Source organism: Zalophus californianus, chromosome 10 (genome assembly GCF_009762305.2).
Source record: "Zalophus californianus isolate mZalCal1 chromosome 10, mZalCal1.pri.v2, whole genome shotgun sequence".
Classification (NCBI taxonomy): domain Eukaryota; kingdom Metazoa; phylum Chordata; class Mammalia; order Carnivora; family Otariidae; genus Zalophus; species Zalophus californianus.
In genome coordinates this window covers 66747174-66774161 of record NC_045604.1, presented here as the reverse complement: position 1 = coordinate 66774161, position 26988 = coordinate 66747174, and the positions used below count along the sequence as shown (strand labels likewise).

At 56.3% G+C, this 26988-nt stretch overlaps 1 protein-coding gene across 3 annotated transcripts in view; it reads left to right on the top strand.

Annotated features, from left to right (window-relative positions):
- STUM (stum, mechanosensory transduction mediator homolog) overlaps positions 1-26988 on the top strand; it is a 58439-nt gene that overhangs the window by 16871 nt on the left and 14580 nt on the right. The window contains exon 2 of one of the 3 annotated variants that reach the window (XM_027613429.2): positions 3249-3543. The exons of the other annotated variants lie outside the window; for them this stretch is intronic. Coding sequence (XP_027469230.2) covers positions 3249-3436 — 188 coding nt within the window. The 3' untranslated portion in view covers positions 3437-3543. Of the gene's footprint in view, positions 1-3248; positions 3544-26988 lie in introns of those variants that run through there. 3 annotated transcript variants of the gene reach the window in all.

Genomic DNA, 26988 nt, shown 5'->3' with positions numbered 1-26988 from the left:
CTGGGAAGGAGAGCTGAGAGCCCGTATCCCGGCTTCTCCTTCCAGTTCTGCCATGAGGGCAGCCGTGGGCTGATGGAGCTCATCGTCCTTGTCTAGGCCCCACTTTGTACCTGTCCGAAGCAGGGGTGCTTACTAGTCCTGCCTCTTTGTTTGTGCCGAGATTCAAAGATATCAGATCAGGGCCACAGGCACCTTGTACCTTTAAGTCAGGAGGCGAATGGAGGCTCTGCTGGTCGCTTGTCCGGCTGGTCCTGGCTGATTTCATGCTTTCAGGCTCTGAAGGAGTGAGCCCTGCCCTTGCAGAGGTGGGCAGGAGAGGACCCTTCCACCGCCTGTCTCCCTGGCCGCGCATCTCTTCCCCGGCCTGCCCTGGGCCCCGGGGTGCTGGCCTGCCTCGCCTGCTGCAGGTGTGTGGGACAATGGGAGGCCCTGGCAGGGGAGGGAGGGAGGGGGCGAGAGGTTGGGTGTTGGCTCCTCCGGCTTCCTGCCTATGACCGTGGCTTCTGCCCTCCAGCCCTCTCCGGACTCAGACAACACCCCCTTCCCTCTCCTTGGGCCTTCAGGTCCGGCCTGGGACCGGCCTGCGGCTGCAGGCCCCCAGCACTTCACTCTCCCCGTGGGTCCCCCATCCCAGACCTCTGTCAAAGCAACAGCCCCTTTGTTAAGAGACTGGCTCAAGCCCGATTCCTGCCGGGACCCCCTGGGTGCAGAGCTGGTGGTTGCCAGCGCCCCCTTCGTGGGGCTGGGGGATACCAACCCGCCAGCTTGGCACCACGACCGCCCCCACCCCCCATTTCCCTACAGAAGTTGGTTCTAGCACAGTCTTCTCCTGGAAGCTCTGGAACAGCCCGTACACTGAGCCAGAGCTTCCTGCCGGCTGGGGAGTGTGGGCGTACAGCTTCCAAATGGCTCTCGTGCTCGTGACTTGCCGCGTTCCCCGGGGGGCCGGGGCCGGGCTGAGCGCAACGCCCCGGGGTCCTCCTCCCTGCATCCTGTACGGTGTTCACGCTCTTGCCTCATGACCAGCCTCAGCCCAGCTCCTCTGGGCGGTTGTGGGCCGGGCGCTTGGTTCCCGAAGCTCCGGGCTGACCTCGCCTCGCAGGGAGGCCAGGCTTCGGAAGCTCTGCCATCCTGGGAGCGCCCTTGTCGCCTCCACCTGGGACCCTCCTCGGCCTGGGGCCCCCCTTCTCTTGCCTTTCCCTCCGGACCACCACACCCACTCCACCTCCCCCCTTCCCCGCGGGCTGTAGACATCCAACTTGGAGGAACTCACTCCCCATCTGTCAGTGATACTTAGGGACCCGTCTCCACCGCGATGGTCGCTTTGGAAGAGGCACCATCTGGCCACTGCTGGCACCCCTCTTTTGCTTCCTGAGATGACCAGAAGGCATCACAAGCCAGTCACCACCTCTGTCCAGTGTACTTTCCGTTCCCTAAGACCCAGTGTTTTGCTTTTCGCCCCCTGCCCCATTCCCTTCTGCTCCCCACTGTTCGGAGCCTGGGACCTGGGAAAGAATGAAGTCCTCATTGCGTGGTTTGGTTTTTCTTCCTCCTGGCACAGAACCCCCAGTGTTTGAGCTGCTAAGGCCCCCAGTGATTCCTCGTTATGAGAAGAGTCATCAAAACACACCCGTTACGTGTTAAGTCTTCACAAAAGACACCAAAGATTAGCGCACCGTCTACTTGCAAGGAGCCCCTTTGCTAGCCATACCAATTACGTTTTTAGGAAGCAGAGGAGTTCGAGTTGGGTTCTTCTGAGTCTGGTTTTCTCCCCCTCCTTGTGATTTGTGTGCAGACTTCTGAGAGGCAGGTTTTATAATAGAGATTCAGCCAGGCTAAATCACAGCGGCAGAACCTTATGCAATGGCTAAAAACCTATGAGTTAAAAATGGAATAGTCTTGCAGAGTAGAGAAGGTAATAACATCAGGGATGTGAAAATAGAAAGTAAAAAATTAGTATTTCAGCAATGCAGGTCTCTTACCCACATTTTTCTGCACCTGGAGAGCTTGGTGTCATTTTCCAGAATAAATCCAAAGTGCGAGCTCTCACGAGAAAAATAAAACTTTGTTTTCACAGGTTCAACCCTCCATCCCCAGTGAATCCAGGGTCGAGAGCCCTTTTTACTGACTTCTGGCCCTCGTGCCACAAAACACGTTTTGTGTTTGTTAGAATCTGTATGTTCACTAATGTTCATAAAGGAACAGATTTTAGATTTTTGTAAGTGGGTTTTGTTAATTTGCTATTTTAAAAATACTTGTGAGACCTTTATGGTTGCCATGGTGATATAATTTCCATAAACATGATTTTTTTGTGGGGATTTTTTGCACATTGAAGGCTGAGGTTGATAGCAGTGTTGGGGGGGAGTAGGTGGTGAATTTGGCAGCCACCCCATTGCTTCCTCCCTCAAATGCTACAGATCTGGTTCCAGGGATCCACATCATGGCAGAGACCTAGACCCCTAATCACCACATCCGACACCCTAGGCTTCTGGGGAGTGGGCCTGGTCAGGGGAGAAGGGGGCCATCCCCTGGGTGGGGGGTCACGGGCACCTGCGTGGCCCATCAGTGGTCCAGCCCATGTCAGAGTGACCTGCACTCTCTCGCCAAACCTTGGCTTCACAAAGCCTTGGAGGATCCGACCTTGGAGCTGCCCAAGGGGCGGTGGAGAGCCTGGAGACTCTTTCCCTTTGAATCAGATTCATAAAAAAAAAAAAAAAAAATCCATTCTAATTCACAATACTGCTAAAATGCTGAACGTTTGCAATGGAAAATAAAAATGTAACAAATATTAGCTGTTAAACAAGACAAGAAGGCATTGAATAAGAAGACATTTTATAGTCCTCTAGAATGCCAGTAGTTGAGAAAAAGCAGGTTTGATTAGAAGAAGAGTTAGAGGGACCCAGTGGCACCACCTTCTTATCAGTGATGCTAGACATTTGCCTTGGCTCATGGAGAGGCCTCACCGTTAAGCTTTATTTCCCAGAGAATGGAATGTACAGAGAGATCAAGGGAGAAGCAGAACAAATAAGAGAGAGATTTCTAATAACTAAAAACGTTTGGGGAGAGAAACGGCCAGAAAAAGGAGTTTCAGGTGGCAGTGTCAGCCTGAGATGGCAGAGCAGCATCGGGCTGGGCGCTCCACGCCAGGTGCTGCCTAGCGCAGCTGAGGGGTTTGATTCATACGGAATCATGAATCATAAGCAAGTACGAATTACTAGAAAGGCTTTGTGTTGACTGTTTTTATTTAGGTAGTACCAGAAATTCGAACACGGACACCCAGGGGAGAACGTGCCAGACTCCCCGAGTGGCGGAGTTACCCATCTCCATCTCTGGAGAGCCGACCCGCGGTGTCCAGGAGAGGTTGCGCGTGTCAGCGGCACGCCGATGGATGCCTGGAATGTGCACTGAACAAGGGTGTGTTCGGGAAGTGTGCTAGACAGGCACAGAGCACCCCGCGAAGTGGAAAAGGCCCGCGGACCGGCCCGTCTACGGAAGTCTGTGGCCACACAGCTGCTGTCGACTTGGGGTTTGTTGAGTGTGTTTCTTGAAGAGGAGGAAGAAGGTGAACCCGGAGTGTGGGCTGACATTCTGTGCCTCTGGAGTCGTGGGGCTGGGGGCACGGCTCACTGCAGGGTTGTGCCTGGCTGGCAAGGCGGGGAGGGGGGTGATGTGCTCTGAGGGCTCTGCAGGCATTTTTGTTTGCCCTGAAATTGCCCAGAGGAATTTGGCATGGCACGTGGCCGGAAAGTGGCTCACCGTCCCAGCTGGAGTGGGGCTCAGCACCCACGCTGCACCAGCCTCTTCTTGTAACACACATTTAATGTAAAGGTTTTTGTTTTTGTTTTTGTTTTTGTTTTAAATAATGCCTCAGTGGCAGGCAGCTTGGCTCTCGGCTGGAATAGTGCCCGGAGCACGGTGAGGATTACATGTCTTTTCCAGGCTCCAAAGTCACTGATTTTTCTCCCCTCTCCCCCGTGGTGCAGCCTCCAGTACCCACATTCTGCTCTCTGTCGCTGTGAGCTGGGCTTTTTCGGTTCCACACGTGAGATCACACAGCGTGTGTCTTTCTGTGTCGGGCTTACATCACGGAGCCTCAAACCCTCAAGCTTCATTCATGTCGCAAATGGCAGAGTTTTGTTCTGATTTCGAGGCGGGATCATATTCCACTGTGTATATATCACGTTTTCTTTGTTCGTCCCTCGACGGACATTGAGCTGGCCAGAGGGCTGCATGGAACATGGGGGCAGCTGTGTCTCTCAGACAGTGATTTCATTCTCTGTGGATAAATACCCAGAAGTGGAATTGCTGGATCATTCGATGCTTCTATTTCTTGAGGACCCTGAACGCTGTTTCCCAGAGCAGTTGCACCAGCTTGCATCACCACCGACAGCGCACGACCGTCCCCTTCCTGCATGTCCTCGCCGGCGCCTGTCAGCACCTGTCATGTCCGGTCTTTTCGATGATGGCCATTCTGAAGGTCTGAGGGGAGAGCCCGTTGAGGCTTTAATTTGCGTTTTCCTGGTGATTCGCAATGTCTGTGTACCTGTTGGCCACTCGTGCATCTTCTCTGGGGAAACGTCCGTTGAGGTCCTCTGCCCCTGTGTGTGTTTTTTTTTTTTCCCTGGTTAAACACTATTCTCGTCTGGGAACGTGTGTTGGGGTGGGGAAGCCTGGGGCCCTCCAGGGACAGAAGCTGTGGTCAGATTTGGTCTAAAGCATGTTTAACTTGGAGCCACTCTGCAGGGCATGGTGAGCCCCGTGGCTCCTAGAAATTCCAAAAGGACAGGACAGCCCAGAACAGGGCTGTGGCTCGCTGGTGCCGTGAGCTGTGTCCACCGGTCAGGGCCCTTCTTGCCCCCTCCGCCTGCGCGGGGCCTTCTGGGGGCCCCCCTTCCCAAGCACCCTCCCTGCTCGGAGTCTGCAGGCTGCTGTGGCCAGGACGGTTGCCCCCCTTTCTGCCCGTGGCTGTCGCCCTGAGCTCTGACAGTGGGTTCTCTGGGTAATTAGAGCAGTTCATCGGGTTTTCCTTGAGGCTCCAAATCAGACCTTTGGAGAACAGCGGCTAGTTTAACCTAAGTGGCCCAAGAACAGGCAGAACGGAGCTGAGTGCGGAGGAATGTGCTTTTATGGAGCTGTGTGTTTGAAGATACATCTGGGATTTGTTTCTTAGCAACGGGGCTCCTCCGGAGCACGAGCGTGCCGACAGTGTCAGAACACCCAGCGGTGCCCACAGGCACCGTGGAAAATACAATAAAAGTCTGGAGAGTAGGAGAGAAGATTTAAGCAGAGTGCCTCCAGCAGGAGAACAAAGCTCAGAACCCTGAGCGGACGTCGCAGACAACAGGTGTAGGCCAGAGTGGCCTCAGGGGCGGGTGGGGGAGGTTCCTGACCCACCTGCTGAGCCACGTGCCTCCGCGGGGCTCCCTTCCTCTGACCAGCATCTCGCAGCCATGCCTGCCTCCTTCCCTGGCACCCAGAGCCTCCAAATGTCCTTCTAGAGTCTGAACTGGAAGAGTGGCTGGTTGGAGCCCCGGAGGAGATATCGGAAAGACCCAAATCCAGGGACGCCTGGGTGGCTCGGTCGGTGAAACGTTCAACTCTTGATTGTGGCTCAGGTCATGATCTCAGGGTCGTGGGATCGAGCCCCGTGTTGGGCTGCACGCTCAGCACAGAGTCTGCTTGTCCCGCTCCCTCTGCTCCTCCCCAGCTCACTCTCTCTCTCTCTTTCTCAAATAAATACATAAATAAAATCTTTAAAAAAAGACCCAAATCCAGAGGTTCCGACCCTTAAAAATGCATTTTAAATGCCTTTAATACAGAGAAGCCAAATACAAAGAAAACAAAGATCCTGAAAAATAATTTTCAAAATTACCAATAATTATTAAAAAAAAAACCCACCAAATTTGTATACTGAAACACCGTGTTTCTGTATTTAATACATTAAGTGGGAAGATCCAGCCACAGGTCAAATATGTGCTGTAGCTTTGAAATAGTGATTCGTGTCGATGGTGTGTTGAGAAATCTTCCCAGCTGCACTGTGATACATAAATACCATGACTTCTGTTGATGAGGAAGACCAGGGTGTACTAATATCATCATGGCACCTGCACCTGGAAGGAAAGGAAACGCAAACACTGAGTTGGAGGTTAGTGTAAATACAGAAGTAATACTCTTTAGTCCCAGCTCATGGATCCCAGGGTGTGGGGTGTGCGGACCCCGGGTTTACCCCAAGAAGCTCTTCCCTCGTGCATCCTCCTGGTCCCCACTTCGGTGTCCCTGAGGCCTGTTAACAACCTGCGTTGTAAGGGGGCACCTGGGTGGCTGGGTGGGGGGAGCGCCCAACTCTTGTTCTCAGATCCTGACCGCGAGTTCAAGCCCCACGTTGGGCATGGAGCCTACTTAAAACAAACAAACAAACAAAACAAAACAAAAAACCCCGAACTCTGTGTTGTCAGAGTTGCTATGCGGGCAGGACAGACAGATAGGCGGGACAGAGAGGCAGTGAGATGCTGCTCCAGGGCGTGGCAGTATTGGGGCCGCTGGGAGGACCCGGCAGTCTGCTCCCCAGAGAAGCCCCTGCGGTCACCTTCCTCCACGGAGGGACGTTCACCGCACGGGTGTCCAGGGTCACGGTCACCGAAAGGACATTTGATCTTGGGAACACGAATTTCTCGGGAAACACGAGTAGGGACTTTTTTCCATCTGTTTTTCTAATAATGTCCGCTATGTTCATTTAATAGCATACAGCAGGGGTTTTAAGAAGTGCCTCGGATGCAGCGGGCTCTCAGCATGGTCCGGCCCCCTGTGCTGTCCTCTCAAAGCTGGGCTTCAATGGAAGCCAGGAGACCCGAGGTGGGGAGGTTACCTGTCCAGTGCGGCCGGGTGCCGAGGGAGACGGGGAGACAGAAGGCAGAGCGGGTCAGGGAGCAGTGGCGAGAGGCCCTGTTGGAGGCTGTGCACGTGGTGTAGGAGTGCAGGGGGCACCTCTGGAGGGCAGGCCTGCAGGCGGGGCAGGGAGGCTGGGACAAGCACCCTGGCGTTCCCACAGTCCCTGGGTCTGCCGCGGGGCAGGGTTCCTGCGAACCAGGTGCTCTGGCTGCCTGGCCCGGGGCACGGCCACCTGCAGGCTGCTGGGACGGCCTCTGAGCCAACGCTTTAGTGTCCCCCAGGTGCTTCCGCCCCTCGCCGAGTGGGAAGGTCGTGGGCCCCACGGTGTGGCTTCTGCCAGAATGGCATTCTTCTCTTTCGCAGGACCAGGGTCACAAAACCTTAGAGCTGGAAGTGTTCTTGGGGAATGTGCCATCCAGGTGTCTTATTTTGCAGACATGGACCCCAAGGCTCAGAGGCAAAAGGGACTGTCCCAGGTCACAGGGCAGTGTCAGAGCCTGGGCGAGAGCACGCAGTGGGAGGTGACGACACCTTCCCTGCCCCGCCCCCCCGGGGAGGCGGGCTGGAGGTCATGCCGGGTCCGGGCCTGTGGCGGGTGATGCCGTTTGCCTTGTGCACAACTCGCTGAGTCAGTTCGGCAACCACAACTGTTATCTGGGCAGGACTGATACTGGTGGTCTAGAGGCCCGTGCGGGTTAGTTAGCGTGTGCCGCCACTTTCCCAGAGTGGGGCACCAGCCCGCCATCACTGGCTTCGCCCTGTCTCACCTTGGGCAGGTCGGTTAAGCTCTTTGAGCCTCAGAACCTGGTGTTAACAGTACCCACTTCACAGGCTTGTTGTCGCACGAGGGTTAATACACATAGAGCTCTGGGAACAGATGGTGGTGGGCGATCATCTTTCCATTAGGAGATCAGGAAGCCAGCTCGACCGCCTTACACAGAAGAGGGAATATATTGCTTCACTGACCTGGTGGATTTCAGGCCTCGCTCGATCCAGGCATTCAGGGATGTCCTCAGGACTCAGTTTCTCTTCCCAGCTCTTGACCCTAGTTCCACTCCCCTATATGGTTTGAATTCTAGGTGGGCTGTTTCCACGTGGTGACTCCCAGGTGCCCTGTGGTGACTCTGTCCTTTAAACTAGCAATTCCTGGGCGCCTGGGTGGCTCAGTCATTAAGCGTCTGCCTTCAGCTCAAGTCATGATCCCAGGGTCCTGGGATCAAGTCCCGCATTGGGCTCCCTGCTTAGCGGGGCGCCTGCTTCTCCCCCTCCCACTCCCCCTGCTTGTGTTCCCTCTCTCGCTGTCTCTCTCTCTGTCACATAAATAAATAAAACCTTTAAAAAAAATAAATAAATAAACTAGCAATTCCTTTGGAAAGAGGGCTTTCCCCCTAGTTAGTCCAGGGAAACTTCTGGAACTGACCTGGCTTGAGTCATGTGCCATCTCCGAGCCGGTCACTGTGGCCTGGGGACCGGAGTGCTTGGATCGACCAGGCCTGTGGCATGGCAAGCTCACCTTAGGAGTTGGGGGCCAAAGTCGGTTCCCTCCCAGATTTTGTGGCTGGAGAGTGAGGCACAGGCAGACCCCAAAGGAAGCTACAGGTATTATTTCCAGAGTAAGGGAGACTGAGTAGAGTCAGCAAAAAGAACAGGTGACCAGACAGGGCATAGGTCGTGGTGACCTCATGGAAACACACATCTCGGGGAGCCAAGGGTGGGGAGCTTACTGTTGCCAGGAAGGGACACGGTGTTGGAGACATTGTCCCTGACACAGTCCCAAGGCAGCCCTGAGGGATTTCCTTGGGGAGTTACTCACGTCACTTAATAGACTTTGGCCCATGAGTCTGGTTCCCGTCCCTCAGTCTCTGCCCGGCGTGAGCAGTGGACGCCTTTCTGAGGGCGAAGGCGTGGGCCCTTGTGGAATTCCTTATCGAGCAATCTAACCGTCCCCAGGACTGGTTCTGGCCTGCGGCAGTGATAGGATTCCTGCACCCCAGAGAGGGTGGGAGTCAGGTTCTGGCATTGAGCCAACCAGGGAAATGGAACGGGGCCGGGGGCTGCAGATCAGGGGCCCAGGGTGGAGGGCCTCACAAGGGAAAGTTTTGTCCTGTACTCAACGGGTGGCAAGCACACAGAGTGGGTATGGACCGTTGCCCCCATCCCATCCCCGGTTACGAGATGGGTGGAGAGTGTCCCCGATATCAGGGTGAAGGGCACGGGTGTGGATCACATGCCACGACTCCCGAGTGCCTGGCTCTGTTGCAGGAGCTCTGTGTGTATTAACTCACGTGGTCATCATGTCTGGCCTGTTGCCATGGACTGAATTTTGTCCCCCTGCAAATTCACACTTAACCCTCGAGGCCTGTATTTGTAGATAGGGCTCTTAGGAGGCTAAGTTAAATGGGGTCCTAAGTATGGGGCTCTGAGGTCATGGGATTTGCGCCGTTATCAGAAGAGATACCAGGGGCGCCTGGGTGGACAGTCGGTTGGGCGTCCACCTCTTGGTTTTGGCTCAGTCGTGATCTCATCTTCATGAGATCCAGCCCAGAGTCAGGCTCCATGCTCAGCACGGAGTCTGCTTGAGATTCTCTCCCTCTGCCTCTCTGCCCCCCCACATGCTCTCTCTCTCAAACAAATAAATACATCTTTAAAAAAACAGAAGAGACCCCAGAGAGCTTGCTCTCTCCCGCTCTGCCAGATGAGAACACAGAAGGTGTCTGTGAGCCAAATGGGAGCTCTCACCAGAAACCACCTTGGTTGGCGCCCTGACCGCGGGCCTCCAGCTTCCAGAACCGCGAGCTCTGAATGTGTGGCAGCCCGAGCAGACACCTGGGAGGCAGGTACTGGTGACGTCAGCCCCATCGTGCAAAAGGAGAACCTGAGACGCTAAGCCCCTGACGCGCCTGCTCCAGGTTAGGAGGGGACGGAGCCAGTGGACTCCAACAGCCTGGCAGCCACCGCCCACCTGGCTGCCCGCCCCCCCCGCCCCCGACTCCTGCTCCCTTGCAAGCGGCATCTGCCTCTAGGGGTTTATAAGGACTACGTGAGGCTCTGTGGGCAGAGCACCTGAATGGGCCCGGCGCACAAGGGACAGCGAGCTTTGTCACTCTGCGCCGTTGGCACATGTAGGACGGGAGACAAAGCAGAGGGGAGCACAGTTAGAACCACCCCCAGCTGGGGACAGAGAGTGCCTGCAAAGACTGGCCTGGCCTGGTTGTCCAGGTGGGTGATGCGAGAGGCAGGCAGGATGCAGGTGAGCAGGTCCCTAGGCCCCGTGGCTAGGCCCGGCTGGTGTCTGGTGCTGGGGAGCTTGGTGGGAGTGGTGACATTCAGTGGGAATGGCCAGGTGACAGTGGGGAAGTGTGGGGCAGGGTGGGGGGCGATGCCTGGGCCAGCTTCGGCCAGCACTGTGGCTGCTGCGGGAAGCTGTGGGGTGTCCCGGGAGTCCAGCAGAGGACAAGATTTCCCGGTGCCGCTTCCAAGAGGAAGAAATAGTCGTTTCCATGTGAACCGTGCACCCTAACCAGCCACCCATTTTTCAGCCCCACGTTGGACGGATTGGAGCCCACAGTGGCTAGTCTTCACTACCAGAATATCAAAGGGAACCACGCTCTGAACACAAATTCAACCTGTCACATTGCAGTCTTCTTGCCCTAATAGGAAATGTCTGCTGCTGAGCTTCTCCCCAGAGCCTGCCTTGGCATCTGGCCCAGGGCTGAGTCCTGCCCGCCCCAGCTCTAGAACTGCCTGGGGTTGCAAAGCCCCAGATAAGTCTTCCTCCACCTAATGAGTCCTGTTCTGAGAGATCCGTCCGCTGCAGCAGTGGCTCTGTCTGGCCCTGTCATTCCCTCCTTGGCTCAGCAATCTGACGATCAGCAGGAGGAGCACTCCCCTCCCAGTGGCTCCCTGGCAGGTGGATGGATGGCTTGTCCTTATGGCTCAGAAGGACCTTGTTAAAGGGGGTGATGCACAGTCTCCGGGAGCTGCAGGGTGGGGTGGCTGCAGAGCAGAGTCAGAGGGACATGGCCGGAGTGGTGTGTTCTGGGGTCCCCAGCCAGGGTGCCCCCAGGCGGCCAGGAGCCCTGATTTGGAGTGCACACCCTCTGTCCCCCAGCACTGGATCTCTTTAGTCAGTTTGGCATGCTAGTCAGGGAGGAGAAAGGGATTCTGCCCCGACTCCAGAGGCCACAGAAGAATGGAGTCCAGTCGTGGGGAGATGGCGCATGAGTGAGGCTCCCACAGGCTGCTCTCTGGGGCCTGAGTGTCCGGGTACAGACCCACCTGTCTGTACCTTAGGAACCCTAAGGTTCCCGGTAACTGCTGAGTCAGCAGACGTCCCCAGGGGACGTTTCTTACTGTGCTAAAGTACACTAACATAAAACATACCGTTTCGGACATTTTTTCAGTGTACAACTCCGTGACATTGAGCAACAGCGCTGTGCGTCCGTCACCAGGGTGACTCGGAGCATCTGGTTGCCTGGGAGGAAGTGCCCAGAGGCAGGAGCAGAGAGGGGGTACCTGCTTCCGGGTAAGCACCCCGTGGGGCAAGAGTGAGGTCGAAAGTCGGCATCCTCTCTGCCAAGCTGGCTCGGCCCCGTGTCTCCTAACTGCGCCCCTCTTGTGAGGGACTGGTGCAGACGCAGACAGGTGACTCAGTGATCATTCATGCCTAGGACAGGGCCACGGGAAGAGGCTCGCTGTCCTCCTCCTGACCTGTCCCATCGGGATTAAGGCTCCTGGGACTGCCGAAGCCACCTGGGCACCAGCCTGAGGTTGAAGCCTCAGAGTGTCCGTGCAGAGCTGGAAAGTGCCCCGGCCCTTGGTGACCCTGGTGACCTACTTCCCAACCCCGCCTCCGAACTCCCTTTGGATTTCTCATCATTGGAGTTAATAAGTGCTTCGTACCAGTTCAGCTAGTTTGGGTTGGCTTTGTGTCTCTTCCAGCCCAAAGCATCCTAAGAAAGAGCATCTATGAGTAGCAATATTCCTTTACTGGGTCCTTCAATTGCTTATCTTTGGAAACAACGCATAGAAACAGGGACAGTTTACCAGTCACAATAATGACATACGCCTGCCATTCATTGTAAATACAGGTAATGTGGCACAAATGACCATTTTTGTTTGGCTCATCAGCCAGTTACACTGAATGTACACGCTGCTATCCCCGGGACCTCGGTGGGTGTGCTACCTTCGTGAATGACAGATGCCTCTCGCCCCTCGCACCTGCTTTTCTGAGCCCCATGGGAGGTGGCCCAGGGCTTGTCAGCAGGTGACGTGCCAAGTCTGAAATGCAGGGAGGTCCTGACTCCATGCCGATCTTTCCTTTAGAGAGGAGGCTGGTGGTGCTGGAGGTTTCAGCTGCTCCCCGGCCTCCAGACCCTCTGGGTGCCCATCCCCACTGGCGACGTGCAAGGAAAGGAGCATAAGAGAGAACAGAACTGCCTTTGAACACCGTCACCCTTGAAGAGGTGACTCAGAAGTGGAATCAGTTCACATTTACAAGATGCACATTTATGGATATGCTCTCGTCCCGAGTCTCTCGGTCCCAGCGGGGCTGCTACAGCTCAGAACACGCTGAATGCCCTCCAGGGCTCCTCTGCCTCGGTCAGCAGCTCATAAGAATGAAAATTCTAAATTGTTCCAAAAACGCACCCAAGGAGGGTGAAATTCATTTCTGGAAATGGCCAGAGAGAGAGGTGAATAAAGTGGCGATCAAGCTGAGCAATCGGACTTCTGTCGGGGGTGGGGGAACTTCGACCCCACCCCGAGTCTGCTTCCTGATGTGGGTCCCGGGGCCGCCGTGTGGGGTTCGAGTTCTGCCCGAACGAGCCGCTCCGAGAGGGGGTGCCCCTCCTGTGGGGCTGCCGTCTGTGGGAAGGGGTTTCCTGTAGCTTCGGTTGTTTCTGGCATCTCACTGAGGGGGGGTGGTTTGGCCCCCAACCCCCTCGGGGAACTCTCCCCTGATTTGTCCTCGGGTCTGTTTGTGTTGGTTGCACAGTCCTTATGCTGTTCAGTAGCCTCTGCATAGAGCTGTGGTGTCTTGTTGTCAGGCTATCTGTCCCCCGAGGGCTTCTGTCCCTTCCCTGTCCCCTTCCCAGACCCAGCCAGGCCTCTGGGAGGGGAGGAGGCTAGTTGCCGAACTGCGCCATCCCAGAGAAGTGGGTTCAGAAGGCAGAGCGGGGCCCGGCCCAAGCCTCCTGTGCCCTGAAATCTGCGGGGTGTCAGTAGTAGTAACACCAGTAAGAACCGTCCCGGGGGCGAGGGGCAGGGGAACGGAGGGGGGAGCGGAGGGGGCGCTCCCAGAGTGGGAGAGATGGCCGAGGTCCTGCATGGGAGGGGCCCAACGAGGGCCGCAAGCCAGGACTGCAGCTCCGTGTTCCTCTACCACGTGGCCTCGAGGTCAGAAGGCGTGCAGGCAGCCTCCTGGTCTTGGCCGGACCTCAGCCCATCCCTCAGCTGCAGGGACCAGGAAGGGCAGCTCAGTCTCCTCGGCCTGAGTAACCATCGGCTTCTCATCAAGGATGGGCCGCGAGGGCACCACGTTCCTGTGCGTGCCACCCACAGGAGGGCAGGCCGGTGGGGGGCGGTGCGGGAGCTCAGGGCGCGCATGGTCCACCCAGTGCCATCATGTGATGCCAAGAAGAGGACAGCTTGTCCCGTCCCATAGTCGCACGGATGTCCGGGCCTCAGCCAATGCCTCTGTGGTGATCTGGTCCTTCGAGAAGCCTCACTGGAGGTCTGCATCCCACCGGTGCCTGGGCTGGAGGCGGGGGGCACTGTAAACCCACAGTAGCAGCTAACGTGCACACTTTTGCAGCGCCCGCGGGGTACGCAGTACCGTTCTGAGCACCTGCACGTCCTGTAATGCTCAGGAGAACACAGAGAGGTGGAGATTATTGCTGTCATTCTCAGCTGAGCAATCCAAGGCACAGAGAGGTTAAGTGACCTGTCCGAGGTCACACAGGGCACTGATACGTGGTGGGGCTGGGGCTCAAATCCAAGCAGGTTGTGATCAGAGTCAGTGTTCTCGGCTGTACCACCCCAAGGGGCTCATAGCTGGTGCAGAGGACAAGCTGTACCTTCTTGGAACCACCCTCCACCCAGGAATTGTCCTCACGCTGGTCACACGAAGTGATTCTAGGAAATTTAGATTCATTAGGTGCTTGAGTATCTTTGATGTGCCAGTTCTTCTTGTAGGCAGCTTGGTGGGGGGGGCCTCAAAGAGGAACAGACAAGCCTTGTGCCGTGGGGAGAGCAGATCTGCACATAAATAGCATGAAGGGGTGATCTGAGCTGCGGGGCCAGGGTGGAGCGTGGGCTGCTTGCAAACCACCCGGGGCTCTGGGCTCCGAGCTCCCGAGCTGGAGCGCTGGACGGCTTGTGCAGTGGGAGGGAGTATCAGCAGGGAGGATGGGGAACACGGGAGCCAGCCAGTGGGCGGGGAGAAGAATAGGAAGCCAGCAAAGTCAGCCAGGAGTTCGTGGCTGGGGTAGGAAGCGGGGCCCTCAGGGAAGAGCTGGTGCTGAAGATCCGCCGGCCCACCAGCCTGCCACTCAGCTACCCTGCTACGCGAGCTCCCTGCGTCAGCCTGGCCTGGTCCCTCGGTCTCTGAGAGGCTACGGTGACCCAGAGCCATCGCCTGGATTTGCAGAATGGCATTGTGTGCGTCCCCTCCAAAGCTGCCAGGATTTCTCTGAAATCCTCCTGTTTTCCATTTCTAACTTCTGCCCACCCAGCTCCTCTCTTCTCCTCTCTCCCCACTCGCGAGTCTTCCCCATCGGGCATCGCTGTCCGCACCCCTCCCGTGGCCCTCGGCTTAGTGTCCCCACAGTGTCGTTGGCCCCGATGTCTCCAGCCTCCTCTTGGAGCTGTGGTCCCAAGGGCCCCGCCCTGGTGGCGGTCAGGCCCACACCACCCGGATCTGGGGACTGAAGTCCTTCGTCAGGACAGCTGGTGGTGATTCTGGGTCCTTTCCTGATGTAACTTTCCTATTAAAAAGTAGGTTTATCAAACCCATTCTGTTGTTTGCTCTGTTAGGAAATCAACAAGTGAATCTTGAAGGGCTGCCCCAGGGGTGGCCCTTTTGAAGGGACAACCTGTGGGAAGCCGGACCACGTTTGTTTGGATCTTATTTTCTGGAGATGTGTTCTCTAGGCCCAGTGTGGGTACGCCGGCAGAAGCCCCAGTCCTCAGCCTCTCCTTCCTCTTTCCCGGTGGCCACAGGTTTGGGAAAATGGGCCCCGTTGGTGCCTCAGTTGGCATTGCTCCCCAGAACTTTGTGGCTTAAAACCACAATTGTCCACAGAGAGGTGCGTGCCCAACCCCAAAGGACAGCATAAAGCGGTTCCTCCTAGGTGGCTCGTTAGTCCGTCCCCATGCCTCTAGAAGAGTCTTCAGGGAGCTGCCCTCTCCTTCCCCACAGCCTTGTGGTCCATGCAGTGTTCTGCACCCCGGCCAGCCTGTCGTCCCTCGAGGGAAGGGGGCTGGGTGGGGGCAAGAAGACATCTGGTTCTGTGTCCAGGAGGCCCAGAAGTCACAGTGGCCCAGCCTCCCATCCCGGGCTTCAGCCTGCGGTCATGTGGGTGAAAGGCCATATCCGGCATGGCCCGGCAGCCCCATGTCGGGAATGTCCAGTACTTCCAGTTGCCTCGCTCCCCTCTGAGCAAACATGGCATGCTCCCGTGGCATGAGCAGCCACGTAAGGCCCACTTGGAGGGGCTGTCCTGAGCCCGATCCTGCGAGCCGCTGCAGGAAGCTGTCCCTGGCCCAGGAGCATCTGCCCCCCTGTACGGCATGCCTCCGAGAAGGAGCAGGTGTGTCTGCCGGGCGTGTGGGGTGTCCCCGGCCAGACAGGGAGCAGCTGAGCACGAGCCCCACAGGCCTCCTCCGGGAGGCGGGGCCGCCGGCGCAGCCGGGCCACCGCCTTTGCCACTGCTGTCACGTGGCCACCTAGATGATGCACAGTGGCTCCTCGGGGGCTCTTGGGACTGGAGTCCTTTCCTGGCTTCCACACAAGAACCCTCAGCGTCCTCCCGGTTGTGCTGCCTCTGGCAGGGCGAGCTCAGACCGTCTGTGTAGCCGGGAGCCTGGCCTTTTCTGCTTACCTGGGCATGATGCCCTCTGACCAGGGGCTGCGTCCCAGAGGCCCTCCTGGAAGTTCAGGGGCCTCTGTCCTGCCCCGGCACGGTCACATGGCATTGTCTGTTTCCTCGCTCCTGTGTCCTCGTGGCTTCCATCCACTAGCTTGCTCTACCGCTACGTGGCCTTCTCTGTGGCCGCTGGGATGCCGTTTGCCAGGCGGCCTTGCTGACTTGGCACTTGACAGGCGCCTGAAGCTTTTTTAATGGAAAAGAGCACCTTGCTTTGAAAGAAAAAGAACCTGCCACCTGCAACTGTACACGGCAAAACAATTCTCATGCGCCCCAGTGGTTGTCCACAAATGGGAATGGACTTGGACAGTCCTGGGAACAGCATACACACGACTTTTATAATTTATAATTTTATAATATAACTTAAAGCGTTTGCTTGTCTTGCTGCGTGGCCCTCATTATTACCATTTTTCTGGCCACGTAACGCCGTGGCATATGGGTGAGCACTGGGCCTCGGGCTTCATGAGGCCGACAGAATGAAGAGCAGTATCACCGGCCACCAAACCACGATGATGACAGGCTTTGCTGGGATCTTCAGCTCGTCGTCAGATTCCCCCTGAATCACCCCTTGTTTTCAGGCTTTGCTCGGGCGTTGCCCCCTGGGGAAGACTTTCCGGCCGGGGCTGCGGCCCCCCCTCGTGCTCACGTAGCCTTCACTGAGGGCACACTGTGTGTTTTCAGTGCTACCCGCACGACGTCGGTCCTCAGCCCACCCCGGGAGGCAGGCTACAGATGGGGAAACTGAAGTCTGGACAAGTCCTGTCATTGGGCAAGGCCACGTGGCGTGTTGGTAGTGCAGCTGGCCTTTGGGTCCGTGGCGTTTCAACCCTGGGGCCCACCTTTGTAAGCACGGCAGCATCCCCCCTCCGCCCCTCTCTCGGGGCTGCCCGCACGGCCTTGTGTTCCGTTTCTGACTCGTCCCTCGCTGCTCTGTGAGATCCTTGAGGGCCAGGACGCTGCCTTTCTGTTCCCAGTTCTTGGCAGCCAGCAGGTGGTTCATAAATGCCCCTGAATACAAGGGGACCCGAATGGACGGAATGAATGGGAGGTGATTGTAAGGAAGAGGCAGCTTTGTGCCCAGGAAGGCAGGCCTCCAGGTCTAGGTAGCCTGACTGCAGATATTCCCCTGCTGTCTTCGATGCCTGTGGGGGGCTCACGAGGCCTCCGCTGCGCGGGCTCAGGGACAAGATTCGGGGCTGGCTGCCCTGTCCTCCCAATGCCCGTGGTGTGTGGCACAACTCAGGGAGTCTGGGGACAGCCCGGCCCTGCACTCCTGGGGGTTGTCACGCCTGGGTGTGAGCCTCCCCCGTGCCCGGCACACCTGGCCTGACACACACTTGGCGCTGGAGGCCCAGGGCATCTCCCGTCCACGGCTTGAGTGGATAAGGACACAGTGACTCCTTGTATAAACTGAGGACACGGTAGGCGCGTCATAAATGACAGATGTGACTTGGAGGCTTGAACGACTGACCGTGGCTCAGCCATGAGCCCACAGGTCTTAGCCGAGCCCCTGGGATAAAATACACCCACGAAGGCCACGGATGGCTGTAGGACCCAGGGATCCCTGCTCTCAGAGCCACCTATGGGTTCTTGGTGTGGCAGGTTCTCCCGGCGGCTTTGACCTTGGGCCGAGCCCCTCTCTGGTTTCAATCTCAGTGTCTGCCCATGCATGGAAATTTCATCTTGTCAGGCTGCAGATTCTGAGCAGACGGGAACGTGTCGTCCCCTCCAATGCCTGTCCTCGGGCTGCCCTTGCTCACCTTCCACCCGACTGACTAACCATAACACCAGTCCTGCTGGAAGGTGGGGAGGACACAGCCCAGCCCCCAAGGGCCTCAGCGCCCTTGTCCCTGCGCAGCCCCTCCCCCGTCCCCCCCCCACATCCCCGACTTCACCCTCTGGCATTTGCGCCCAGAATCTGCTGTGACCCGGCTCAGAGACGGGGAACCGAGAATTCCATGCGGTTAGATTTCTGCTCAGGCACAACATCCCGGGGCGCCCTGAGAGAGACTTGAGGTGTCCAGTTCTGCTCTGCATCAATCTGGGGGTGTCAGCCACGATGGAGGGCAGGGGAGCTTTGCAAACAAGCACAGGGAGGCTGATGCAACACCCAGCACTATTAAAATTAATGATCGGTGGGGCGCCTGCATGGCTCAGTGGGTTAAGCTCCTGCCTTCGGCTCAGGTCATGATCTCAGGGTCCTGGGACCAACTCTCACATCAGGCTCCCTGCTCTGCTGGGAGCCTGCATTTCTCTCCGCCCACCCCCCACCTGTCTCTGTCTCTCATGAATAAATAAATGAAATCTTAAAAAAAAATTAATGATCGGCTCCTGTTAATCTAGCCTCCAGCGGGCTAATCAGCCTGGTGTCGCGGTGGAGGCTTGGAGAAGGACAGAGGGAGCCGGGCTCGTGTTCTCCGTCCCCCAGAAGAAGGACGACAGATTGATTTAGGGCAGCCAAGGGGGCTCCCTGTCCTACTGCCTTTATGTCACGGGGCCTTTGCAGTTGGGAATGCAGGGCCCACTGTGTGGCTGCTGTAGCCACCAAGGACTGTCATCCGCCGGGTCTCACCTGTAAGCCTCTGATCCATCTGAAGGCTTCTGCCTGCCTCCGTTCTCCGAGCCCCTCAGTGTTCGCTGCAGCCCAGGGAAGAGTAGGCGAGTGTGCCCCGAGCTGGTGCTTTCTGCCTCCGGGGTGGGAGGGGAGGGCCCTGGGCTTGGAGTAGCAGCTGAGGCTAAGGGGCAGGAGGCTCGTTCCTTCCGGCTGTCCTCCACCTCCTCCCTGTGGAGGGACGCAAGGCCCACCTGTCTGCCCTCCCTGACTTGTCTTCTTTGAAACCTGGGCTTGGAAAGACTGAAGTCATAGTAAATTCTCTGTGTGATCAGAGGTGGATAGAAGGGTCAGTAGGAGCTGGGGACCGCAGGGGACAGCCCAGTCACTGCAGGGTGGTGATGTGCTTCCAGTGTGCGATGGGCCGGTGTGACCTCATTGAGGAGTCTGTGTGCTGTCGGGAAGTGGGAGATCGTCCACACACCCTTTTACCACTGGTCCAGCATAGACGGTTCGAAGGCACAGGCAGATTCGTTCTCAGGAAATTTGAGTGCAGTCAGGATGACAAGAGAGCAGAGCTGTCTGTGTTTTGCCCTGCACTCCCGTGTCTCTTGCTTTTATAGCATCTCTGCTTTGCACGTTCCCCGCGGGGCAGGTCATGAGGTGCAGGCCAGTGCTGCTGGGTCCATGGAACCCTTCCTGCCCCAGGACATAGCTGCCCCCACTGACCTCCACAGCCTCAAACCCTGGGCAACCATCCTTCGGCTCCCAGCCTTTCAGCTCCCAGCCTTTCCCTTCACCTTCCACGACTCGCACTGGCCCCTTCGACGTGGTCTGGGCGCCCCTTCCTCTCGGCTTCGCCCACCTCGTCCTTGCACTCTGCTCCGGGCTCACCCAGTGGACGCCTGCCGACGGGCGGCGCATGTGAACACAGGGGGCCCAGGTCCTCCCCATCCTGCCCCTTCCTGAGAACAGCCCCCAGGTGTGTGCATGATGGAAGGACGCGCCGAGCCCTGTGGAGGCCTGAGGCCTCATCTTGCGCAGCCCACGCCGGCTCACCGAGGCTGGTATGTGTACGTTCAAGCTGCTCTAAACTTTCTTCCAAATTCGTCTGTGAACTTGTTCTCCTTCTCTTTCCGCTCCCAGACGTGCTGCATTAGAGTCTCGGGGGGCTGGGGCCTCCCAAGGTCTGAGAGTCGAAGCTTCTTAGGGCCACGTGTGACCCCGAGGGTGACCTTCCATTCGTCTTGTTCTGGCCGGGACTAGACAGCAGTCGGCAGTGGGACCTCCGTCCTAGGGTGTGGCGCATCCTCCGAAATCGGCCGTAAAGTTGGGGCCGAGCTGTCCTCTACATCTCCCCTGAGGTCCCCAAAGCTCAAGTTCAGGGTCTGCCAGAAAGAGGCACCGCCAGCCCTCCCTGGAGGGTGATGGAGAGCATGCAGGTGACAAGCCGCTCATCTGAATGACAGCAGAGCCCGCTGCCGGCAGCGTCTGGGATCGGACTGGACTGACTGCCTGGGGCCCGGGGGGTCATCCTCCAGACCCCGTCTTCAAACCCAGCACCTTCCACAGCTCCGAATCTTGTGAGAAGCTGAACAGGCGGGGGACGTGTGGAGGAGGTTTCCAGAACCTTGCGCTCTGTCTGGGGGGAGCAGAGCGGCCCCTCCTGCTGGGAGAATGTGCTTGCCACTTCTGGGCTATTTCTCTAGTGCAGGAGCTCCAGGGGGACAAAGGTAGACCGAACCCTGCCCTCCCCTGTGCCTGTCCCTGGGGCCCGAGCCCCGAGCTCCTTGGGGAAGCTGTCGGCCCAGCCCCCTCGGGGAGCAGTGGTGGCCAGAGGGGACTGAGCTTTGCAAAGCCCACGGTGTGTTTGTTAGAAGTCTGCGTGTGTGTGTGTGTGGGGGGGGGTTCCTCAGGTCTTCCTTCCCTGTGTGTGTGTGTGTGTGTGTGGGGGGTTCCTCAGGTCTTCCTTCCATCTGTGTGTGTATGGGGGGGTCCTCCTCAGGTCTTTCTTCCGTCTGTGTGTGTGTGGGGGGATCCTCAGGTCTTCCTTCCGTCTGTGTGTGTATGGGGGGGTCCTCCTCAGGTCTTCCTTCCGTCTGTGTGTGTGTGTGTGGGGGGGTCCTCCTCAGGTCTTCCTTCCAACTGTGTGTGTGTGGGGGGGTCCTCAGGTCTTCCTTCCGTCTATATGTGTGTGTGGGGGGGTCCTCAGGTCTTCCTTCCGTCTATATGTGTGTGTGTGTGTGGGGTCCTCAGGTCTTCCTTCCGTCTGTGTGTGTGTGTGTGTATGGGGGGGGTCCTCCTCAGGTCTTCCTTCCTTGGTATCATGGTATGATGTGTGCACGAGGCTCTTGTCTGTGCCAAAGGTCACAGTGTTGGAGATCACGTTGATGGGACAGCACTGTTGACTAGTGTCACCCACCTTGTGCCAGGTGGTGGTGGCCTGGCCTTGGCCTCCCTAGGCACACTGTGCCCAGGGCCCAGTCCCCCTGCCCCACCTCTGCTGCACAGGATGATCTCCCCAGCTCAGCCCTGTGCTGTGGGGGGACGCTGTTGGGCAGGGCGAAGGGCCAGGATCGTGCACGGGTCTCCTACGAGGGGCTGTGGATTTTTGGTTCTGTATCTCTGAGGGCAATCTCTCCTCCCCTCAGAGAAGGGGTCTTAAATCGGATGGTACATGAAAGTCAATGGGGCAGGGTTTATTTCTTTAAACAAGGAATTCTTGGGTTGATCCCTGTGCCTTTGGTGGTCTGGAGGTGGGGCCCGAGACCTGCATTTTTAGAGAGCCCAGTTTATCCTGATGCACAAATCGGCTGGGAAAACAGCGGTAGACCCCCTCCCCCACCCCTTAGATCCTCATCATATTGGGAGGCTCACACCCACCTGCCCCTGTCTGGTTATGGCTTCAGCCTCCCTCCCCACGCAGCGACTTCCCAGCAGGTACCCTGGCTGATGCTTCTTGCATGTACTTTTTGAAAGTTGTTCTCACCCTTGTCCTGGAATCCACACACCACACACCTCGGCACCCTCTCAGACCCCCCGCTGAGGCCACTCCTGGCCTGATGCGGCTGGGCTTCCACCCCTGGTCCCTGCCATAGGCCATCTCTGCAGAAGGGGCCCATCCCTGGCTTCTCTTCCCTGAGTCGGCCTCCCATGTCTGGGACCTCAAGCCTCACCCCTCTGACCTGCTCCTCCACCTTTGCGCCCTCGTCCCTTATGCCTTCTCTATCCTTGCTCACCTGAAGATCTTGATGTCCCCACGGCTCTGGCCTTGACCGTCCTTCCTTGCATTCTGTGCACTCCCGGGGGGTTTCCACGGCCTGCAGCCCACCCTCCTGAGCCCCCATTCATGCTCTCCTGGCCGATGACCCCCGGGTTCCCCCCCAGGCTCTACCCCTGGTTCTCGGCTCCACCCTTATGGTGTCGTGTAGGAAACCGGGAGCCCACAGCTGTCTGGGCCCCCTCCCCCCACCTTCCATGTTCTGCAGCCGGTCGCCCAGCCCCAGGGACACTACCTGCTCTTCCTCCTTGGGCTCCTTCCCACCTTTTCCCCACCACCACTCCTCGTGTCCCACCTCTGACCTGTCACGGGAATCTTGGCCATGTCTCTCCTCCCAGCCTTCTGCCTCAGCCCTTTGGCCCCCTCCTCCCCTTGGGGTCACAACGTTTATCCTGAAATTAAAACCCGACTGTATAATTCCCCGTTGAACCCCTTCCCGGGGCTGCCGTCGCCGGGAGAGGGAAGCCTGACTCCACACCAGGGCCCTCAGGGCCCTTCTGGTCTGACCATGGCCCACCTTGGCCCCATTCTTTTACTTTATGAAGGTGGTCTATTTTTATTTATCATATTTATTTATTTTTTAGAGACGGGGAGGGGCAGAGGGAGAGAGAGAATTCTAAGCAGGCTCCACGTGCTGCGTGGAGCCCAATGTGGGGCTCAATCTCACGACCCTGGGGTCATGGACTGAGCCAAAATCAAGTCAGATGCTTAACCGACTGGGCCACCCACATGCCCCAATTTATTATTATTATTATTATTATTTTTTACCCAAGTACGAGCCGGCCTTGTTTTCCTCACTCCCCTCTATGTACCCAGCTGCCCTGTGCCACCCTCTGAGCCCCCAGATGGACTTGCTGGGTTGTGTCTGTGATGCCCTACCTTTCTTTCTTCCCTGGACCATCTCCATCCACTTCCAGACCTCTCCCCACCATCGAGTACTCCTCTGTGAAATCTTCCCCAAAACAACCAAAGAGAATTTGTCACTGTTCATTTCGTGACCCTGGGTGCCTACCTGAGTGCGAACTCCCGAGCTGGGGGTGGGCCAAGCCCTCCCCCCCAACCCCAGACCCAGGACTGGGACGCGGTTGGCACTCAGTGGGATAAATTAGAACTAACACGCTGTTGGGCAGGGCTCTTTATTTGGCGAGTAGGACTCATTTAAAACAATTAACACCTCTTCCTATGAAAATGTGCTAAAACCATTCTTTAAATTTACTGCTGGAAAGATTGAAGTGATGTTTTTATATTGTAAATCCATTCACTCAATCCTTATTTTCTATGGCACACGTAACCTTATATGGCAAAAGGGACCTATTACCATCATTTCCTACTTAGTGAAATTATTGATCCTAATTAATAATTGATGATTAATTTACCCAAATGGACGCAACTCTTGGTAACATCTGTACATATACATGTTGTGCAAATCAGCAAGTGTGCAAGGTGCTTGTGTTTGTGTGCACGTCCCAGAGTAACCCCGAGCATGTCCACATGGGTAAAAGACAGGGGTGACCAGAAGTCCCTCCACACCTCACACATGTAAGTATGCCCCCTCTTCCTTCCTTCCTTTCTCTTTCTCTTTCTTTCTTTCTCCCTTCTTCCCTCCCTCCCTCCCTCCCTCCCTTCCTCTTAAAGATTTTATTTATTTGAGAGAGAGAGAATGAGTAGGAGGTAGAGGGAGAGAGAATCTGAAGCAGACTCTGCACTGAGCTCAGACCTGATGTGGGGCTCGATCCCACAACAGCGAGATCATGACCTGAGCTGAAACCGGGGAGTCGGATTCTCAACTGACTGAGCCACCCAGGCGCCCCGAGTTTGCCTCCTCTTTCATACAAAACGTGGGCCGGCCCGTCTCCTCCCAGCAGACTAACCTGGGTCTTTGCTGGTGTCGCCATGTCTCACAGCTCTGCGTGTCCCCGAGCAGCATGTGCATCAGGCCGTGCTCTCCCAGTGGCAGGTGGACAGGTGCATGCAGACGCCCAGTGGCCTCTAATCAGTTTGGTGATTCTGGTGAGGTTCCATCTTTTGACAGGAGACAGGAGATGCCTTTCTAACTCTGAGAACCTCTGAGCTCAGGGACAGAGTTTCTTTTCTTTTTTTTAAAAAAGATTTTATTTATTTATGTGACAGAGACACAGCGAGAGAGGGAACACAGCAGAGGGAGTGGGAGAGGGAGAAGCAGGCCTCCTGCTGAGCAGGGAGCCTGATGCGGGGTTCGATCCCAGGACCCTGGGATCATGACCTGAGCTGAAGGCAGACGCTTAAGCCACCCGGGCGCCCCAGGGACAGAGTTTCTTTATGCTCACAATGTCCATATACGGAGCAGGCTGAGCCGTAGCAAATTGCCGTTCTTCACTCTTCTTGACCCACAGAGATGGTCATCTCATGTGGTTCAGCCTACCGGAAGCAGGCAGGCAGGCTGAGGTTTGGCCACAGGTTGGGGCGCCATCTGCTCTGCGGCTCCCGTGGAGGACTCTGGCTGGGGCAGGGGAGGAGATGGAGAGCTTCAGGGATATTTTGAAAATCGTAAAGGATGATGTTTCTTTACTTATGTATTTCATTTTTTTTTTTTTTTTATTGTGGTAAAACGCGCTTAACAAGAAACTTGCGGTCCTCACCATTGTTACACAGTTTGGTGCGTGAAGTCTGTTCGCACTCGCCTGCTGCCATCCCCGCCATGCATCTCCAGAATAATTTTGTCTTGCAAAACTGAAACTTGGTCCCCATGAAACCCTAGGCCCCCATTCCCCCTCCCCCGCCCCCTGGCCACCACTGTCCTATTCTCTGTCCCTATGAACGCAACCACTCTGGGCACCTCACGTAGATGGAATCACGTAGTATCTGTCCTTGTGTAATCACACAAGGCTTATTTCACTCGGCATAATGTCCTCAAGGTTCACCCAGGTGGTAGCAGGGGTCAGGATTTCCTTCCTTTTTCAGGCTGAAGAACATCCCGGAGTATGTATACACCACCTTATGTTCATGCTCTCACCCACCTGTCTACACTTGGGGTGCTCCCATGCTTTAGCCATTGTGAACAATGCCGCTGGGAACATGGGGGTGCACGGAGCTCTTTGAGGCTCAGCTTTCCATTCTCTTGGGTGCAGACCCAGAAGTGAAGTTGCTGGACTGGCTGGTAATTCTATTTTTAATTTTTTGAGGAATCTCCATCTGGTCTCTGCAGCAGCTGTACTAGTTTTCCTTATTGTTTAGTGTAAGGATGCAACATCCCGGGCAGAAAAGAGCTCAGGCTGCTAAACTAGATGGATCTGGGTCTAAATTGAGGCTGGGCGGTGTGGCCCGATCATTCAGCCTCTCTGAGACTGGGGCCGCCCATCTTGCTACTTGCTCTACTTTCTCCTTTTTAATGGTGTCAGTGCATCTTTATCTCATTTCCCACCGTGAGCAATATCAGCAGAGGCAAAGGACGGAGGCGCATGCTTCCTGAGGGGCCCCAAGTCTCCTGTTTCCTCCCGTGTCCACGTCCCGTCATTGCCCAGCTGCTGCTTGCCCATCTCAGACCCTTCCAACCCACCCAGCACCCTGCTGACCCATCGTTGTCCTCAATCACTGCTTCCATTTCATCGCTCTCCAGTTCAAAACACTGACAGGGCTCCATTTCCCGCAGCTTAGGGTCATGAGCCTTCTCTGGGCATTCAGAGCCCTTGGCCAGTGCCCCAGCAGCCCGCCACCCCTGCCCAGGTCACCGGTCTTGCCCCCACAGCAACCTCCCTTCCCACTGGGGGAGGAGGCTGGGTTCAAGTGCCAGCTCCGTCATCACCCCCTCTGCAAACTGGAGCACGCCCCTAGCCCCCTTCCTCCTCCATCAGGTGGGGATAAGGAACTTCCTGACTCATCTGGGGGCTCCCCAGGGCAGAGACTGAGTCAGGCTTCTGGATGAGCTGCTGAGAGACCCCAACCAGCCACATCCCCTAGGAAGGAGGGTCCAGCAATGCTCTGTGCCCCTGGCTGGGCTGTCCGTGGCTCTGTGGTTCTCATATTTGAGTGGGCATTTGCCTGGAGGGAGATACTTGCCTAGAAATGCAGATTCGCTCCCCCCCACCTCCTGCCCCGCGATCTAAATTCGGATCTTAGGTGGGACTCAGGGACCCACATTGTTTCCAGCTTTCCTGAGAAATAATTGAGACCTGTCAATGTGTGAAGTTGAGGCATTCGGCGTAAGGGTTTGGTTTATATTTGTTGTGAAATGATCACCACAGGAGGTTCGGCTAACATCCAGTTGCTTGTACAGATCTAATACAAAGAGAGAAAACACTTTTCTCCTTGTGGCGAGAATTCAGGATTTTATTTTATTTTATTATTTTTTAAGATTTTTATTTATTTATTTGACAGAGAGAGACACAGCGAGAGAGGGAACACAAGCGGGGGGGGGGGGTGGGAGTGGGCGAGGGAGAAGCAGGCTTCCCACGGAGGAGGGATCCCGATGTGGGGCTTGATCCCAGGACCCTGAGTCATGATGACCTGGGCCAAAGGCAGATGCTTAACAACTGAGCCACCCAGGCGCCCCGAGAGCTCAGGATTTTAGCTTCCCCCACAGCATGTCGGCCATGCGACACCCCTGGTGCTTACTTACCGTGCATCTGGGGTTTGGACCCTCTGACCCCTCCCTCCAGCCCCCCCCACCCCCCTCTGGTAACCACGCATCTAATCTCTTTTTCTGAGTTTGTTGTTTGTTGTTCTAGATCAGTGAGATCCTTTCTCCGTCTGGCTTATTTCACTGAGCGTAATGAAGGCGTCATGTTGTCACGAGTGGTAGGACTTCCTTGTTTTTTTTATGGCTGAATAATATTCCATTGTGCACATTTATACCACGATGTCTCAATCCGTTCATCCATCCATAGACGTGTCTTGACTACTGTAAATAATGCTTCAGTGAACATGGGGTGCAGATGTCTTTTTGAATTAGTGTTTTCATTTTTTTATATATATATTCCCCAAAATGGAATTGCTGGACCATATGGTCGTTCTGTTTTTCATTTTTTGAGGAACCTCCATACTGTTTTCCAGAGTGGCTGCACCAGTTTGCGCTCCCACCAACAGTGCATGAGGGTTCCCCTTTCTCCACATCCTCGCCAACACAGGGTATCTCTCGTGTTTTTATC